The 19,918-nt window shown below is 31.3% G+C and overlaps 1 protein-coding gene across 1 annotated transcript; it reads left to right on the plus strand.

Annotated features, from left to right (window-relative positions):
* The first annotated feature begins 5,412 nt into the window (after positions 1 to 5,412).
* Positions 5,413 to 14,048, plus strand: LOC104904773 (MADS-box transcription factor 23). The gene is made up of 7 exons (XM_010693147.4): positions 5,413 to 5,810; positions 7,526 to 7,604; positions 9,881 to 9,942; positions 10,023 to 10,122; positions 12,238 to 12,279; positions 12,409 to 12,492; positions 13,683 to 14,048. Exons 1-7 carry the CDS (start codon positions 5,629 to 5,631, stop codon positions 13,785 to 13,787), a joined length of 654 nt encoding a protein of 217 aa, XP_010691449.1. The 5' UTR covers positions 5,413 to 5,628; the 3' UTR covers positions 13,788 to 14,048.
* Positions 14,049 to 19,918: the final 5,870 nt, after the last annotated feature.

Genomic DNA, 19,918 nt, shown 5'->3' on the forward strand with positions numbered 1-19,918 from the left:
TGGGCATTGATTGTGATGAGACCTTCAGTCCGGTGGTTAAACCAGCTACTATTTACATTTTTCTGAGTATTTTTATGGGTAAGAATTGGCCTATTCATCATCTTGACTTGAAAAATGCTTTCCTTCATGGTGATCTCAAGGAAGCAATTTACATGCATCAACCTCGCGAGTTTGTTGATCCCTATGCTTCTCATCATGTATGTCTTATTCATAAGTATTTATATGGTCTCAAACAGACCCCCCGTGCCTGGTACCAGCATTTGCTCGGTATATATATTTAGCATATTGACTTTATCTGTTCCAAGAGTGACTCATCTTTATTTATTTATTGTCGTGGCACTGCTACTACTTATCTGCTCCTCTATGTGGATGATATTGTTCTTATAGCTTCCACATAACGTCTGAAATCAAATATTATTGGGCTCCTCAAATTCCGAATTTGCCATGACTGATCTAGGTAAATTCAACTTCTTTCTCGGTATTTCTGTCACTCGTAGCTCTCAGAGTATGTTTTTGCATGAAAAGAAATATGATGCAGAGATTATTCATCGGGCTAAAATGAATAACTGCAAACCTGTGGCTACTCCCGCCGACTCAAAATCCAAACTTAATGTTGATGATGAGAATAGGCCTCCAAGGGAGTATTACACATTAAATATAATTTTAAATTGATCCACACAATACGATCAATATATACTTCCCATGTTCATATTTGTTCTTCTGCTATCCTTTTTCGGAAACAACATTTGTATTAGTTAGCTTTTCGTGTTTTGACTCCTTCAAAGAGTACTAAATATGCGTTTGACATAGTAAAGGTTGGAGACTTGGAGTTGTGGTTAGAATCCAAGTAGTGTCTGGATAACTTTTCTGAAATGTTAGAAACAATAGCATTTCAATTCAAATAATCAACTACACACAATTACATGCATAGATATTTCACACCCATGACATACAATATGATCAATCTCTTCCCTAAACAATTACACTCATGCCATAACTATATTTCTCGGCCATATTTATATAAATATAGGAGAAATTTTATATTTCTGCCTAAAACATTATTGTAAAAATCGGACTAGCTAAATATATTCGCGGCAAAGGTTGCCCCGGGGTGCTAGATAAGAAATATATTGTTCTACTTAATTACTCATATTTATATAAAATAATATAATAATGTATAATTTCAATGCAATACATTTAAATGTTTTTCCGATCCCTTTCCTTTTGAAAAACATTAAATGATTTGCATTGGAATTATACATTATTCTATTATTTTGTATAAATATGAGTAATTAAGTACAACAATATATTGTATTTCTTATCTAGCGTCCCGGCCCCCAGATCGTCCGTTAGCAAGATCCTTGATTTGAAAGTAACTAAAAATTAACTAATACTCCACTTCCCTCAATCTTTCGATTATGGAGAGAAGTGTGAACACGAAATTAAATTATGTAGAACGTACCACATGATCCAGTAACGTTTTTGGAGTTTTTTGAACTTAATTATTCTTGTTGCAATGTGAACGCATCAATAATAATTATTTTAAACCAGGGCACTATAATACTAATACCCATTACTTAGACTGGACAATGTTCTTTATCTCTAGATAAACGCCTTTTTCTGCACGAATCTGGACTCTTTTCGAGGATTTCATTCTTGCTTTGTCACAAACTGTAACTACTTTTTTTGTTTTGCTCTACCTATCTAAACTGTACATAATTATAAACATATAGTACAAACTAGAAACTACTACAATTAAATCATGTACTTCAAGAATTATGTATTTCGTTGAGTAATTAATTCAATTTCGAAAAGTGTTAGATGTACTCCTAAAAATTAATTAGGAGTAAGAAATCATAGTAGAGATAATCTTGTATACCTAGCTGGCTAGCTCATTTATTCGCTTGTGTACTTTAACAATTCTACAATTACAATATAAACAAAAGATAAAGTTCATTGCACTTATTCGATCAGTTAAAATTGCAATTTTTTAATTTTTAAGTTATTTATATACTCAACTTGATTATATTTATCAACTACTATGAAATGGTATCGTGTACTAAAAGATATAAGGTTGCAAATATCATTAATGATTAATTATAATTTTTATTAATAAATAATAAAAAAATTGATAGCTAAAGTCGCTTTGTGGCAAACACTTGAACAAATCAAATTATTTTAGTTTTAGAGAAATCGACAAAATATTAAGTAGGTCAATTAAGAAAAATATATTTCTTGTTTACTTTAATAACGATATCATGTAGAAAAGTCCTACAATAGAAAGAAACAAATATAAACTTAATCACTTCTTATTAATTATGAAAAGGCTCTTCATTGAAACAGATCATATCAGGATGTCATAATATGAGGATATGAATCAATAATCATATGATACTTCAGGATTCTAATTGGAGTATTAGATAAAAAGCGAGGTCCAATATAATTTGGTTTCCTGATTTTTCTTCACGTGCATTATCCTTCTTTCCTTAGCTAGACCATAATACGCATATCATGATCACATGACATGTTCCATTTTGATTCTTTTATATACGTGAATCCTTCGAATTACCGACTGAATATTACCGGCGGCACAAACATTGGTTGGTGAAAATAAAACTAACGGCTAAAAGAACTTGCATGCATGCTACATAGGTTAAGAGAAATGGAGGTGGTGAATGGTGATGGCTAAGGGAGGAAAGGAGAGACCAAAAAGGCAAAAAGTACAATAATAATCACTAAAATAAAAGATTTGAAAAAAGGTGACTCCGGCTCGAAAATAGGCGGGTTTTGGACACGATTTTTTGTCCGGCGTCGGATCCGACCCGATTTTTCTGACCATGTGCAACATAGATTTGAAAAAATAGGCTAAATTTCGACCCTGCCCGAAATGACTCGAAAAGCCAGTTAGGCCCGACTCGAAATAACGAGCTTTGACGCGGTTTTTTTTGGCCCGGACCGGCCTACGGCTTTGTCCCAAAATGGGCTACTTTTTTTTTTTTGCCAGACTGGCCCGACTTGGCCTACATACGATCACCTCTAAACTTAAGTTATGTATCATGTTCTATTCGTAATAAAATAACTGAACTGATTTCAAATAAACTGAACTTAATTGAAATGAAGTGATTGCAACTGAACTAAACTGAGGTGAAATGGATTAAATTTTAACTAATGGTAATGATAATAAATAAATTATGAACTGAATTGAACTGAACTGATTGAAATTGAACTGAAGTGATTGGAATTGAACTAAACTAATTGCAACTGAATTGAACTGAACTGAAAATAAGATGAGGAGAACAGACCCTTATCACACTTGATTGACTTGTCTTAAGATTACTTTATTTTTTAATCTCAATATATCTGAAACTTATCTTAAGGTGAATACGATACATCTTTGAAAGTCATTCACCACAATATGCTTTGTGAATTGATATCCCTAAATTTGAAATCTGTGTTATTCCCAATTAATCAATAGTTGATACTCTTTAAATTAGAGGTTGAATATTGAGAATTGGGAGTATCAATGTAGTTCTTTTTTTTATAATAAAAAAAGACACAAAAGTTAACAAAGTTACACAAACATCTCAAATTACATTTTGTTTCAATGTAAACTTTTGGCAAAAAGACCTATTTCTTGTGTATTATCGTAGAAGTACTATAATTTCCTAGGTTTTATCCAATCAAAAAACTTTTTAAGGTGATATATATAATCAAATATGTTTTGATAAAATTAAAATAATTTTGGAATAGTTCTAATAACTTCAAATTTTCACCTCCCAATGACCTATAATAAGTTAGTGATAAGTACAAACCATAACAAATAGTTTAAGATAAATTTAGATAACTTAAATTCTCGCAAAGTGATTTGCCATATAATCTTAGTCTTAATAGTCCCCCCTCTCCCTTCTTTGGTGAACTAAGTTACTAAGACATATGTACATAGAAGATTAGTTGAGACAATCTCTATCACAAATGAAGAATCAAAATTGACCTAATTAGTTAGAGGTCCTCCTTTTATCCTGTGACAAAGGTTCGATTCTTATCCAATACAATGTGGGATTCCCCAAATTCCCCCTACTAACAGGATATTCATACTCCCTCCGTTACTAAGACATATGTACATAGAAGACTAGTTGAGACATTCTCTATCATAAATGAAGAATCATAATTGACCTAGTTGGTTAGAGGTCCTCCTTCTACCCTGTGACAAAGGTTCGATTCTTATCCAATACAATGTGGGATCCCTCAAATTCCCCCTACTCTCCGTTACTAAGACATATGTACATAGAAGACTAGTTGAGACAATGTCTATTATAAATGAAAAATCAAAATTAACCTAGTTGGTTGGAGTTTCTCCTTCTATCCGTTCGATTCTTATCCAATACAATGTGGGATCCCCCAAATCTTCCCTACTTACAAGGGATATATTTTCATATTACCTTATTAAAAAAAAAAATCTCTATTATAAATAAAAATAAGATAAAATAAAATAATTTCACTAGACTTTATTATTTCAAACTTATAAATAAATAAATGATCCATTTGAATAAATCATCTTCTTGAATAAGTCCCTAAGAGCATCTACAATGGGTGGGTGGGTTTTTGTTGGTCTTTGTAGTTTTTCCATTCTCTCTCCTTTCCTCCTTCTTACACCTCACATCCCACTAACTTCCCACCAACTCATCTTTTTTTTCTCACAATGGCTAGACTAGTTCTACTTGGCTTTTCTAATTCTCTCTCTTACTTTTGGTATACTCCATCATATACTCTCTTTCCTATCGAAAATGTTCTTATTCTTATATAGAGTAGATATTTTTTATTCATGTTTTAATTGGTAATATATTAATTAATTTATATATATTTTGAATAAAGTAGGAGAAGTTATTAGAAAGAAAAGTAGGTTGTGAAAAAATATGATAAAATATATCAAATTTAGGCTCAATTTATAGATAATTTTTTATAGTTGTAATGTAATTTTTTTAAAAAAATTATAAGCTGATTTTATTTACTTTAAAACAAAAAAACAATCTTGTAAAAAAAAACAGCAACAATAAAGCAATATTGATACATATGGCAACACCCCATTTGTTGTTATGCACACCATCCAAGGCATGGTTGGTCTAGAATTCCAGACCAACCAACTCCAAGGGCCAATTGCTCCAATGGTAAAGCTAAGTAAAGCTAGCTTTACTTTTTGCTAGACCAAACAAAACCAACCCCATTGCTCATGCTCTAAGACCCTAACCCAATCAAGTGGCCAACAAAATTAAAGTTCAAAAACTTTATTCCTATCATGCGTGGTTAAAATACGCGGTTCTCACACCACAAGAACACGGTTCTTCCAAATAAGGTAATTGCATTAATGTCCTTTAAACTGATGAATCAATCAAAAACTTTGGTTGACTCCAAATATATAGTAAGTATCATGTAGTATATATTACTATTTAGTAGTTGCTTAACATGTCATATACATATACTATTATCTAACCACCTCAAAAACAAATATTAAGATCTTCCCTTCAAAAGAAACAAATATTAAGGTTTTAATAACAGATTAAGAAACCCTAGCTAGCTTTACTACTTTTTAGCAAAAGTTAAGGTAATTAAGGAATAATAATTAACTTAAGCATGGGAAGAGGGAAGATTGAAATTCAAAGGATTGATAATCTGTCTAGCAGGCAAGTTACCTTTACCAAAAGACGAAAGGGTTTGATCAAGAAAGCTCAAGAGTTATCAATCTTGTGCGATGTTCATGTTGGACTTATTGTCATCTCAAGCACTGGCAGGATCTATGAGCTTTCCACTCAAGAGTAAGTTTATTTTATCCTAGCTTAATTAATTTCATTTTTTTCCCAGTTTTTTTGATGATGAAATTCTTATTATTTTCTCCTAATATTGTGTACTGAAGTTCAATATATACTCAGCAAGTAGAGAATTAGTTACATCCAAACTATATATATTGTATTCCCCCTTTTCCCCTAGTTACTATATGAACATCTATGTTTCGGATTTGAGCCTTGTTCGGGTTGCAAAACGGTGGCGGACCTAAGAGAAGTCCGTCAGTAATTGAGGGTTTCACTAGGTTGTATTTGACTCTTTATTTATTATTTATCGTTCCATTTTCAACAAATTAAAAAAAAAAAATATATTGTATTTTGCTAGATAATTTCTTGTATGAACATCTATGTTTTGGATTTGAGCCTATTTCACTAGGTAGTATTTGTAGTTCCATTTTCACCAAGAAAAAAATATTGTATTTTGCTAGATAGTTTATTTTTATATTTAGGATTGGGGGATAGGTTGTAATCTGGGACAGAATATTACAAAAGAAAATGAGGCTAGAACTTGAATAAATACATTAATTAGCTAGATTATAACTTTGCTTGTTGAATTTATAAAAAAATTATATTTGTTACTGTGTTGGAGCTCCAAAGATGAGCTAAAACTTTGGGTTCCGCTTTAAGATTGGTTTTATATTCTATCAATGTTTTTCTTTTTGTTGTATAAGAACTCATAAGGGTAATGATTTTAGTTTCTAACTTATATGGTAGTATTAATTAAGCAATTCTTTTAGGTTTGTATTATCAATGATTGAAAAATGGAAAGAAAAAGAAAAGGATTCAAATTTCGTTTCTTAATTGAAATGAGCATGCTAGAATCCACAATTGAGATTAGATAAGATCGGAGTATCGGACCAAATGGTTAATATTTTGCTCATATATATATATGTGATCTCTATCTCTTTCAATTATGCTTGTAATTAGATAGAATTTTTTTTTGCTTATTTTGATGATAGTCTACTACAAAATTTCAACCTCGGAGGAGTCTTTAGCTGATCATGTGTTTTGGTTAGTGTTATATATATATACTTTATCCATTCCATAATTAATGAAACACTTTTCTAAAAAAAACTCTCACATAAAAGAGAGAAGTGTTTCACTGATTATGGAACGGAGGAAGTATCAAGCAATAATCTATTGCAAATACATAGATATATCAACAACTTGAGCAAACCCATCAAATCTATTGAAGATCATATATTATTCTGTCTAGCTAGTCACAATCTTATAGTGTTCACCTAATTTTTTTTGGCCCCTTTTGTAAACCCATGGTAAGAAGAATTTACTCGAGGTTACCCTCGCACAAGGTCACTCACCCAGAGGCCAACCCCTCCCCCCCCCCCCCTATTGTAATTTGCTTCCACCGAGATTTGAATTTTGATCCCTCGTGTGGGAGATACGAAGCCATACCATTAGACCCAAGGGTCCTTGTGAACCCTAATTCGTTGATACCTTGTGAACTACGATCTCAAATGTGTGAGTTGATAAGTAGACAGTAGTAGTAAGCTTCTGGATTAGTTTGGATTTTGGAAAACTAGGTAACAATTATATATATATATATATTGGGCATTGTACTTGTTCTGTCTACCTAATTAAGTGTATTGTAAATTAGACAACACTAGTTCAGCATGTATTGATCAGACATCAATTTGGAAACATTTCTTACAATATCTTCTTCTCCCTAGTAACATGAAGTCTATGTTGGAGCAATACAATGCTGCAAAGGAGGAATCTCAGTTGATGAATGCTACTTCAGAAGCCATGGTAATTACTATGCCATTTGCGATTTTCTTACTGTTTGATGCCAAATTTGTTTGATTCTCCACTTCCCATGATTTGCATATGAATTTAGCACTCAAAATCTTTGAATTGCTACACCTTGAAGTTGGGTACTAACACCCAATGCAATAGATCTTTTCATGAATATGTGTTGAGTACTAGCCCTTCTTTATCAGCATTTTACTTGGAGTTTTTGTGATTATTACTTTTGTTTATATATTACATTTGGCATTATTTTTACTAGTAATGAAAAGAATTATATGTGATTATCAATTTTAATTTATGTATCACAAAATAGTATAAAGTAAGACAACATGTACATATTCTGTTTATTTATAACTAAGTCTTTGCAGATTTATTAATTGATACTCAATTGCATCCACTCACTGTATACTGTATAGGATCATGTAGTTTAGAATATCTGAGGAATATGTGAATTTTACTAGGTTTAGTATCATCTAATTGTAATTCAATAGTGCTAATTCTGTCCAAAATCGATGAATTATCACATTGATTAGGGGCGTCGTTGTCTGGTGTATAGAGACATGCAAAGGGTAGTGATGAAAATGCATAGATACAATCCCAAATCTTAGGTATCACACCATAATTTACCAAAGCAACTAGTTAATATTGACGTATTTCATTAGTAATTTATGGGGTCTCAACCATCAGCTTAAACTTTTGATTGAGTTGGTCCTTTGAAATGGTATCAGAGCTAGAGTGACATAAAGGTGACGGTTTAAATCTCATCCACCCCTCCTTTCTAAGTTGAATATATAGCGACAGTTATGAAGGAGACCTGTGTTGCATCCACACTTCAAGCCCAAAGGGCTCTTGCGTCAAGGGGCGTGATAAGAGTATAAAACTATCTAAAGGTCTCAACCATCAGCTTAACCTTTCCGTTGAATTGGTCCTTTGGTATTAAGCATTCGATTTATCACGCATTAAGCTACGTACCTAGCTTTATCTATATGATTCACATATGCATACGAGGAAATTGCAAATCAAAAAGCTTTAGTTTTGATGTGGGCGAATAAGATGATTAATGCTTTTGATTTATATTTCTAAATGTCTACAAAGCTGGTTGTTCAACATTTAACGCTTAATTAATAATACAATCTAAGGTTTGCATTCTGAACAATAGCATGAATATTATCCCATTGCCTTAATATATACTCCCTCCGTCCCATAATATAGTGTCTATTTCATTTTTGGTGGGTCAAACTTTAAAATTTTTGACCGAATATTCTCATTTGTATATATAAAAAAACTATTCATGTGGGTCTTGTTAGATTCGTCTCAATGTGTAGTTTCATAATATCAACTTTTTATATTTTATTAATACGAAATTGAAGATATTAAAGGTCAAAGTTACGTCTTGAAGACCGTGTAAAAAAGAAACAAGCACTATATTATGGGACGGAGGGAGTACTTCTAAAGAAACTCCCAGTCACTCGGACTAGGTTTTGATCAACCTATGCAACCTTACCCTGAGAGGTTGTTTCTAGTTGAACCGTGATAGATACAATAATCTGTACAACTACCATTAGAATGCATTCAATTTTCATCATTTCCTACATTGGCCAAAATCTCAGCAATATAATTAATATTGTACACATTTCAACTTCAATATAAACAAGAGGTGAATGTATTTACTATGCATAATGCATGCAAGCATCTACATATATATTGTTGTATATGTTACGAATCGAACCATATATCTCTCTCCATATTATTGTAGTACCATATTATTGAATCGAATCAAAAAATCCTGGAAATGTACTACATGTTCATGAATATTGAATCTTATTAGAACTATTTGTATCTCGTTCATCTTTCATATTCATATTGCATCGTAGAGGGAATCAATCACCCATGCATGGGAGTATCAAATGGGAAGGGGGAAGTGGGAACCGCTTTCAAGTTAATTATGTGAAGTATGTACTCCCCTGTTTCAAAATATAAGGCATATACAATGTTCGAGGTTGAATTTTAATCGTTAATTACTCTCAATTGTTGATAAAAATTTTTAAAAAATAATGTTATTATAGTATTTTTGAAGACGAATCCATGGCCCATGGGTATAATTTTTATAATTTTTGTTTATCACATTATGAGAAATATTTGTGATCAAAGTAAATTTTTCGTAAAACGTGAATGTCTAGCTTATATTTTGAAACGGAGGGAGTACATATATAAACTATGATATATGACCTAATTATATGATCTACTGTTTTTTTTTTTTTTTTTTTGATTCATAGATGTGGAAGTTGGAAGTACAAAACTTACGTGGCCAACTAGAGGATCTGAAATACAGAAAGAAGTAAGACAAAACTAGTTTTAGTAAGGTATATTATAGTATTCTTACTCAAATTAAAGTGTACATGTAAATTATATATCCAGGCAATTGCTTGGAGAAGAGCTCTCAGATTTAAGCATTGAACATTTGGAAAATCTGGAGAATCAAGTGCAAACTGGCATTAAATCCCTTCGTGCAAGAAAGGTATTACTCCGAGATCCACTTATGACAATTTATGCAGATTTTCATTTATATGAAATCAATATATTGTGATCCACTTTTTTTTTTTTCTTTTTGAAAGAATATACTGTGATCCACTTGATGATATATCAATACATTTTTGATGTATTTATTACAAGAGTATTAGTTGAAATTGCACTACAAACATGCATGATAATTAGTTTGGATGACGGAATCATAAGCTTTATTTGGCTGAATTTTAATAGGCAAACAAGAGAATCAGACTGCTGCGAGATCATAAAAAGTAATATTAGGAAAGGCCATCACTTGACCCATGAGGCCATGAGATAATCAAACTGTAACTTATGGTAGCTAGATTATTATGATAGAAACTCAATTCATTCACTGCAAAATTAAATCAATCTAGCAATAGTTAAAAATTGTTGCTACTTATAAGAAATTTGTTGGCAATTCGAGTTGGCAATAATTTGAATCAAAAAATAATTGTTGCTAATAGCAACAATTATTTTTTGATTCAAATTATTGCCAACTCGACTTGCTAAAAGGCATGTCGCCATATGATTTTAACTACTAAATTCAAAATAATTTTGTTGACATATTGCATCCATTCAAATTTCGTTGCAATGGTGGTTGCTATGTTTGGCGCTGTCCTTGCGAACTCTAGCAACGAGTTATGAATGATTGTCGATCACTACATATGACAATGAATTATTAATATTTTGTTGCTAAAAACTAGGAACAAATTATTTACTATTTAATTGTTATATGAGAAATGCGCTTGAACAAAGTAATAAAGAGGAGAAGAATCAGCTCACTTACATATCTGAATGATGTTCCATACTAATATCAACTGATAATAGTATGAAAACTTCTTTAACTTATATGGTGGTACTTTGGTTCATCTTTCTTCTATATGGAACACAATTCAAGAAAAAATTTGGTGATATTTGAGCAACAAATAATAAGATATCTATCACCATCAACAAGTTAAATCAAATATCACTTTCCATATTTATTTCTAAATGGTAACAAATTGAAAATATGATGTAATCTATTAACACATAGTAAAATTAAACGTTTCTTAACAAATGAAATTTTGTTCGTCGTACTTTGTTGCTATGGTAACAAATCAGAAATATGATGACATCTAGTAACACATAGTAAGATTAGTTATTTCTAATGTCAACAAATCAAATATTGGTTGTCGTAGTTTGTTGCTAAATGAAAACATATCGTAAATATTATGCCATTTAGCAACCGATAGTAAAATCAAATATTTGTTGCTGTAGTTTCTTGTTAAATGACAACAAATTGAAAATATGATGTTATCTAGTAATAAATAGTGAAACAACTAATAGCAACAAATCAAATATATGTTGCTTTCCTATTCCAAAAAAAATATGTTGCTTTCATTTGTCAGAAATGTAGAGCAAAAAATGTCAGTTTATAATAAGCAACGAAAGATTAATGTATGTTGCTATTTATTCACAATTGAAAAACTCGTTGTCAAAATTTGTTTCTATAATGCTATGATTTTTGTAGTGATTAGACAATCTTAATAAAGGTAATTAGGAAATTCCACTCACAGACCATTTGTATGTACTAGAAAAGGTGAAAATGTAATGTCTTTAAAAATATCTTATATATACTACTCCCTTCATCCCGTAATATAGTGCTTAAATCTTTTTTATACGGTCTTCAAAATGGACATTTGACGTTCGATATTTTCCATTCCTTGTTAATAAAAAATATAAAAAAGTTGAGATCAAAAAACATTCTATATATTAATGATAATATGTGGTCAGATATTTTAAAGTTTGACTCACCAAAAATGAAACAAGCATTATAGTATGGGACGGAGGGAGTATTTATCCCGGCAAAAAGTACCATTTTAAGATGTCTAGATCTATAGAAGATGTCACTTTTTTTTTTCGATTTCTTTTCATCTCCTAAAATTGAATGATGAAACTACGATAGAAAATATAAATGAGATGATGGTGATTATGATCACAGAATAAAATTAATTGTTCATGGAAGCATTTTTTGTGAAAAACAAATTCCTGAGGTTATTTTTGAGAAAAGTTACAAGAGTTCTTATTCATTTTACATCACGTACAGGAGCAGCTCTGGAATGAGAAGATAACTGAGCTTAACCATAAGGTTAGAATTTAGATGAAACAGGTTCTTCTGTAGTAGTAAATTGGAAAAAAAAAAAATCTTGGTTCTCATAATTTTGTTAAATTAGTGTATAAAGAAAATGCTGAAGTTTTAGTGCTTCATTTAATTCAGGAGATTATGGTACATCAAGAGAACATGACATTGCATAGGGAGCTCGTTTGTCTGCGCCAACAAGTTATAGAATTACGAAGCAAGGTTTGTATCAAATCACAAATTGGATTTTACATCTATGAGTATTATGACGTACATTATTGCAAAAGTATGAACCCTACAAAATACAACAATATAGAATTTCAAAAATAATAATAGTACATATTCATATTCATGCTGGATAGAACATTCAATTTATAATAAAAGAATAATATAATAGTATGATCTATGTAGCATGGGTACTTCTTCTAGGTCACGAACTCGTACCTGATGGCTGATACAATACATATCTTATATGGTACGCGTATCCTTTCTTAAAATTTCAAAATCTTGCCGTTTTATGACCCCATACCTGCATCTGCACTCGTACCCGTATCCGTCTATGTGCAACTTAGAGTATGATTAAAGAAAAAAACAGGTACTAACAAAAAGAACATAATCGTGTTTCACCCATAAAAATAGAATAATTTACAACATTATTGCATATCATGGTCTTGGTGTATAATCTAACAATTGATATTGAACTACATCCATACATGAAGCAAACTACATCAAAATGGAATTCTAAGTTTAAAAATTATATTAGGTTTTTTAGAAGAAAAACCATCTTTGTTATTTAGGTTTTATACATTATAGAGCGTCACAAATGATAGTTGGCATCCATGAGAAACCAATAAACCATCATTATTGTTGCTTAAACATATTTTTAAAGTAGTTTCTCACAAGCCAAATAATATTAAGATCATGTTATCTTCAATTTTTACAAATAATTAAGTTCAATAAACCCGCCTGTCGTTTCTTATTCTCAAAAATAAGTTATGAAAAATCTAGTAATTCCATATTACTAAAGACACTATAGAGAATCAACAAAACACAATTTTATAAGCAATTTTGATTATAGAAATCTAGTTATATTTTATCATTTCAATCTATATTAATATATTGAGAAGCATTCTTAAGTAAGTCTATGCGCCACGTGGCACTCTCCCCACAGTTATTTTATTCCATGTCATCGTTATGCACAATAAGATTTGACACCTGATCTCAAGTTAATATATTAACATTATAACCAATAAGCTTGCGATATTAGATGGTATTTTTTAACATGAAAATATTAATAACTCCGAACATCGTCTGAGACTAAAAACTAGTTAAATTATTAAATCAAGTAAATAAAACATGGTCTTCGCATCTTTTTTAGTACTAAACTTATTTTTCAATCCCTCTTCTTGAAGGTTTATGGAGGGAGGAAGGAGGAAGCAAAATCAAAGTATGATATCTCCAACAGTCCAGTCTCAATGGAGCTTGAGCTCAGCCTCTCCCGGCAAGAAGTAACCTGATATACAGCCATACAGGGAAGAATTTATACAAATGAAAAAGAAGTGCTGAGCTAATAGTTGAAGACCTTATAAACATATACTCCTGTAGAAAAAAGAAATTAACCCTTTTTCCTTTCTTGTATCTCAATGATTAAGAGAAGATTTTCTAAGCAAATACTTCCTCCGTTTCTAAATAAGTGCAACATTTACATAGTGTTTACTATTCACAATTTAAACTTTAATTAGCTTTGGTGATTTACATTTTAGGGAAAACATAGTCATGTGGGATCTTGTTAGATTCGTCTGAATCTAATTTTTTTTAATATCAACTTTTTATAATTTTTACTTATTGATAATTGAAGATATTAATAATTAAAATAATGCATTGGCAAACGTGAAAACAAGAAGTGTTGCACTTATTTAGAAACGGAGGAAGTATATAGGTTACAACTCACAATATGTTATGTGAGCTAGGAAATAGTTATCCACATTAAAAAGTAGATTGGTGGGTTATCAACAATTGGTTTTAGATATAATCCTGTCAATCTTGTATGTGGCCGTCAAACGCTCTCCCAGTGTGAAATTGTGTTAGGCCCAGTAAAATTTATCACAATAAAATAATGATATTGGTTTATATATTTGGGAGGCGAATTGATATTTACTTCATTCTTTAAACTATTAAGCTTAATGTAACTAAATGAAGTATATATTTAAAGATAAAGATAAAATAAAAATAAAGCTTACTGTTGATTTTCAAATATACATGTATGATATAACAAATATTTTATATGAAATTATTAATGTTGTATAAACAAAGGATAAATTTTGTATTTTTTTTTTTGGTGAACAACGATAACATTAGATTAAACATTTAAGGCAAAGAGCCTCTTACAATCCATATATAATAAATCCAGACAATAATTAGGGGGATAGGGAAGGTTCCTAATTACATTAAGGGAGTCCACCCCACTTCTACACTTGTGTGATATAGCGTCCGCAACTTGATTGTTCTTCCTCCTAACGAAAGTGATGCTCATCTCTTGGAAGTAATGCCGCAGCTCCCTACAATCAATCATAATGTCACTGTAAAATCATCATATATCTCCGTCGGACTGTTGATCATGTTGACTGCTTCTTGGCAGTCGGAATGTATAGCAACAAATGTGTAATTGGCTTCACTTGCCATATGAAGCCCCTGTCTAATCGCCAATAGCTCTGCATGTAATGGGTTAGAAGCATAGGATAAACAATAAAAACCATGACACCATGTACCTTTATAATCTCTAATGACACCTGTAAGACTTGTTTTGGTTTCAATGTCCACAAAGGAAGCATCTACATTCACATGGACCCATGGAAAGGAAACATTTATCCAACATTTTGAGACATTGAGAGGGGGGTTCAAGGGGGCATCTTGGTGATCAAGGAAATCTTTGGCTAGAGGTAACACTTTTTTTAAAGTATATTGAGGGGAAGGGTGATTTTTATTCTCGAAAACAGCAGCATTCCGCCCTTTCCATATTTCAAAACAAAGATAGGGGGTCAAGGTTTCCCAACTCACCCCTTCGAAAGACTTTGCACTAGACGTGCACTCCCTTAACCAGTCTTTCGAATCCATATCCCAGAAAGTTGCCGATGGCATCAAATTACACATAATGCATAAAAAATGACTTGACTTTTTTATGGTATATGGTATTAGATGGTATTTTTTAACATGAAAATATTAGATGGTATGGTGTAGACACCAAAAGATACCAAAAGGAACAAAAGAAAAAAAAAAAAAACTAAGGGATAACCAACTGCTTTCTTTGAAAAAAAAAAGACAAAAAAGTACCACATTTAAACTAAGCAATAGCTTCTTTTTTTTTTTTGAAAGAGAAATTTCATTAATTGAAGGCCAAACGGCATCTACAATAGATGTTAAAGAAAAACAAGATACAATCAAACAAGGTTAAATCAAATTCGCCTTCGAAAAACTACAATGAACCAAATCGAGCAATACACGCAGCCTCTTTGGATTTGCTTAATCAAACAGCTATTGATGAGGAAGTCTATCATTATGACATAGTTTGGGAAGAACAATCTTGATCGAGCCATGTTTACCACATCCGAGATTTCAATACCTTCATGTTGAGTCTCGAACTTCAACCGATGAGAACAATTTCTCATACCTAAAAACAAAAAAAAACATACTCACAACTCCCATAAGGGAGAAGGAGATCTCCACAGCAGACATAAAAAGATACTAATTTATTCAACAAAAATAAAAATTGAAAACAAAAGAGGGAGAGGGGCTTACCATGGATGAAAACATCCATGACAACCCCCAAACTGATGAAGAAAGGGTAAGAGAGGCTAGGGTTTAGGGAGAAAAAGAGAGAGGGGGAAACTAAGCAATAGCTTTATGTAAAAACAATTATTCCTATATTTTTTTTTAAAAAAAAAAGGTAAGAAGAATTCCTCTGGATTGTCCTCGCACAGGACTCCCACCTAAAGGCCCATACAAGCTAGACACCCCCAATCGTCCTCCCCTCCTTAAATCTCAATCAAATACTTGGAGATAGGAATTAGACTCTAAACCTTGCTAAGAAAGATGGAAAAACTCACTATTTAAGTCATCCTCAATTCCTAACCGTTATTCCTATATGCTTTGGCACCATTACATGCATACAGTGAAAATAAATACGTTGCTCCTCTTGGGGTAATTAGGCAAAACTCAAAAGGAGAAATTCTCAGCAGACAGAAATTATATGCGGCTCAACCCTTTTATAAGAAAGGTGTACTTATGATGGGCTTTTTTATTCCAAGTCAAAGGTGTGACTAGCCCACTTTGTTGAATTTCCTTGTATGTTCAACTTAGGCTGGACTGACCCAAAATAGAAATATTTACGGGCTTTGTACTATAGTACTTGCTGTTGTCTACCCTTTAATCTCTATTGAGGTTGAGAATAGATACACTAGAGAAATCAACTTTTGTTTAGGGGAGGATATTCTAACATGGTCATTAGTTCTATAAACGAAAATGACTTTAAACCATTTTGATTATTTTAAGACTTAGCAGTTCATCTTTATTTTAATTTTTAGGTGTAAACAATTGATTTTTCAGTACAACACAACACACCATTGGAGATGAAACTAGTTATTGGTTACATTTAGGACGGGCAAAAGGTGACGTAATATGACGATTCGACCCAAACCTAACTCAAAATAAATGGGTTAGGGTTTGGATTTTTGACCCATACGAGTAATCCATTTAATTAAACGGGTTAGGTTTAAGCTGACATTTTCCGACTCGAAAATGACCTGCTTTGACCTTATGAACTAAAACATATAGACAATTCTCGAAAAAATATATTGACAAATCTATAATTTGATTGAAAGATAGAAAATATTGATAAAGTAAATCATAATTATTTTTAGAAACTCTAAACATACATACTTTCAGTAGTGAACTTGATCATTTAGCTTTTTGAGAATATATATTTTTTTCCAATATTATGGTAAGTATGGTCAAATGCGTTAAAAGGGTTGTACATGTAACCCATTTATTAATTGGGTTGGGTTAGGGTTTAGTTTTTCAACCTGTTTATTAAACGGGTTAGGTTTGGATTGAGTGATTATTGACCCATTTATTATCGACCCAAACATGAATCAGACCCAACTCGACCTAATAGTCGATCAGCTCTAGTCACATTCAATACTTAATGTCTTTGTTGTCTGTTGCTTTCTAAATTAAAATTAGCGTAGACGATAATTTAATAAAATTAATAAAGAGGAATGACAAAGTGATTTAAATTAAGATTCTTAAATATTCATAACTTGTATGATCATAGGAGAAAAATAAATAAATAGATTCCTAGAAAATTAAAACCCCATAAACAACATAGATTCCTAATTATTAGCTAATTATATTAGCTAATAGCTGATTGTATTAGTTGGTTTGATTGACTGATTGTTTAAAAGTGTTTGGTAAGTAGTTGATGGTTAATTGTTACTTGGTTGTGTAAAATGACCAATAATAAGTCATATTATACTTTTTATTGTTTATCAATGTAATTTTCAAGAATTAAGACATAAATAATGTAATTTATCCCAGTCATTCCCAAACCTTAGATGTCAAAAGGTTGCTCTCCATAATTGTTTGAAAAAGAACTTATTGGACCCAATCATCTATTTCAAACCTCCATTACTACCAAACACTCAAATTACAAAATTGACTAATTAAATTCTCTAAAATAAGCTCAAACCACTAATTTACTTCAAACCTCTCATTTATATCAAACAGGGCCAAAGTATTTATCATCTCATTTATGTATGTTTATGGGGGTGTTTAATGCTCCCTCCGTCCCAATTTATTTGCTACAAACACTTTTTCATAAAGACCAAGGAGGGAGTGGGGACCATTGACATAAATGGAATTAACAAAAAAACAAATAGGTAAATTGTGGGACCTATGTATTATATATGGAAACATTTACAAAATCAAGAAGGGAGTGATGGCAAATTTGTAAATAAAGTGTGGGACATATGTACTATATATGGAAATATTTGCAAATGTAGCAAATAAATTGAGACACCGCTAAATGGCAAAATGTAGCAAATAAATTGGGACGGAGGGAGTATATCTTATTTTGTGACATTGGAGTTCACACCCATATGTACTTGAAGTGCAATGCAAATCGAGACATAAAATTAAAGAAGGAAATCGTACTTATTTCTAATCGTATAAACACCCTGAAGACCTGAAATCATGGTCTATTTCAAATTGTACGTCAATGAAATCGCACAAATTAATTAATGAAATGAAGTAACCATATATTTTTGTCATATTTATGTAAGAATCTACTGTATTACTTCACGCATAAACAAGGAAAAAAACATATTCTAAATTTCTTTTGCCAACCAATTATTTTGTACTCCAATCATGAGAAAAAAAGATTGAGAGTACACACATTCTATATAAATATTAGCTTTCCCTTTGGAGCTAAGGCATGCAATATCAAATTGCAATATAAACAGCAAAATGACTTGGACGGACGGCATAAGATTCCAAACTACTTCAACTCTATTTCAATAATTTTTAGGGTATAGATCTATTAGGTCAGCTTTGCTTCTTTTTGTATTTTTTTTGTTGAATAAAATGTGTAAAATTTGCTTCTTTTTGTTGCAATTTGGTGAATAAAATGTGTAAAATTTGCTTCTTTTTGTTGCAATTTGGTGAATAAAATGTGTAAAATTTTTAGGGTATAAATTTTTTTGGTGAATATATATATATTCTAGAATTTAAAGGTAATTTTTGTTACATATATATTTTCTGCAATGTTGGACATGAAGCATTGGGTGATTAAGAAAAACAAGTTTCCGATAACGATCTCGCTAACGGACGTCCCGAGACACTAGATAAGAAATATATTGTTCTACTTAATTACTCATATTTATATAAACGATAGTAATGAAAAAAGAAGCGAAAACCTGAAATTAACTCAAATTGAAAGTCAAACGAGATCAACAATAAATGATCTCAATATTCTAACAAGTACATGTGAAATTGAATTAAATAAGTTAAAGTTTGTCTCGATCATTGTTGATAAAAGTGCCAGGTGTTCCTCTAAAATTATAAAAAATGTTTTTCCATATAGATCATAACAAATAAGATCCAACTCCTTTAAGAAGTAATTTAAAGTATTATTGTTCATTTTCCAAAAGTTGCAATCACTTTACCTTTCTTAAATGACACTCCATAATTACATTCTATAATTGATGGCAGATTGTTGCATTTTTAATAGTAAGTTGATACTCGTACAGATCAGCAGTCCTCGTACCAATTGACTTGCACCCTTAACTAAACGACATAATCTGAGCGCTAAGCAAGCTTAACAGCATAAATTGATATCTCAAATACATTAAATTAATATCAACATAGTTACTGAAATTGGCAAATAGTTTGTTCTTTAGGCTGAGAATTATAATTTAATACTTTATGGAGATATGATAGTACAACAAAATCTTCATTGATAGCTATGAACTAGAAAGAATCTCTTAAATCTATAATATATGGAGTATGTAGCCAAATACATGTCATTATGTACTTTTGCCTCTTAAAAATTTGTAAAGACTACAATATTTTACTGAAATTGTCAATGTCTAGATTA

Source organism: Beta vulgaris, chromosome 9, assembly GCF_026745355.1.
Source record: "Beta vulgaris subsp. vulgaris cultivar EL10 chromosome 9, EL10.2, whole genome shotgun sequence".
In the NCBI taxonomy this organism is placed as follows: domain Eukaryota; kingdom Viridiplantae; phylum Streptophyta; class Magnoliopsida; order Caryophyllales; family Amaranthaceae; genus Beta; species Beta vulgaris.

What these genes read in the sequence shown, in the direction of transcription:
- LOC104904773 (XM_010693147.4), top strand. Translation starts at nt 5,629, where the DNA reads ATGGGAAGAGGGAAGATTGAAATTCAAAGGATTGATAATCTGTCTAGC. An exon ending in GATCTGAAATACAGAAAGAA is followed by an intron (nt 9,943 to 10,022) that starts GTAAGACAAAAC and finishes TTATATATCCAG; the next exon opens with GCAATTGCTTGGAGAAGAGC. An exon ending in AATCCCTTCGTGCAAGAAAG is followed by an intron (nt 10,123 to 12,237) that starts GTATTACTCCGA and finishes CATCACGTACAG; the next exon opens with GAGCAGCTCTGGAATGAGAA.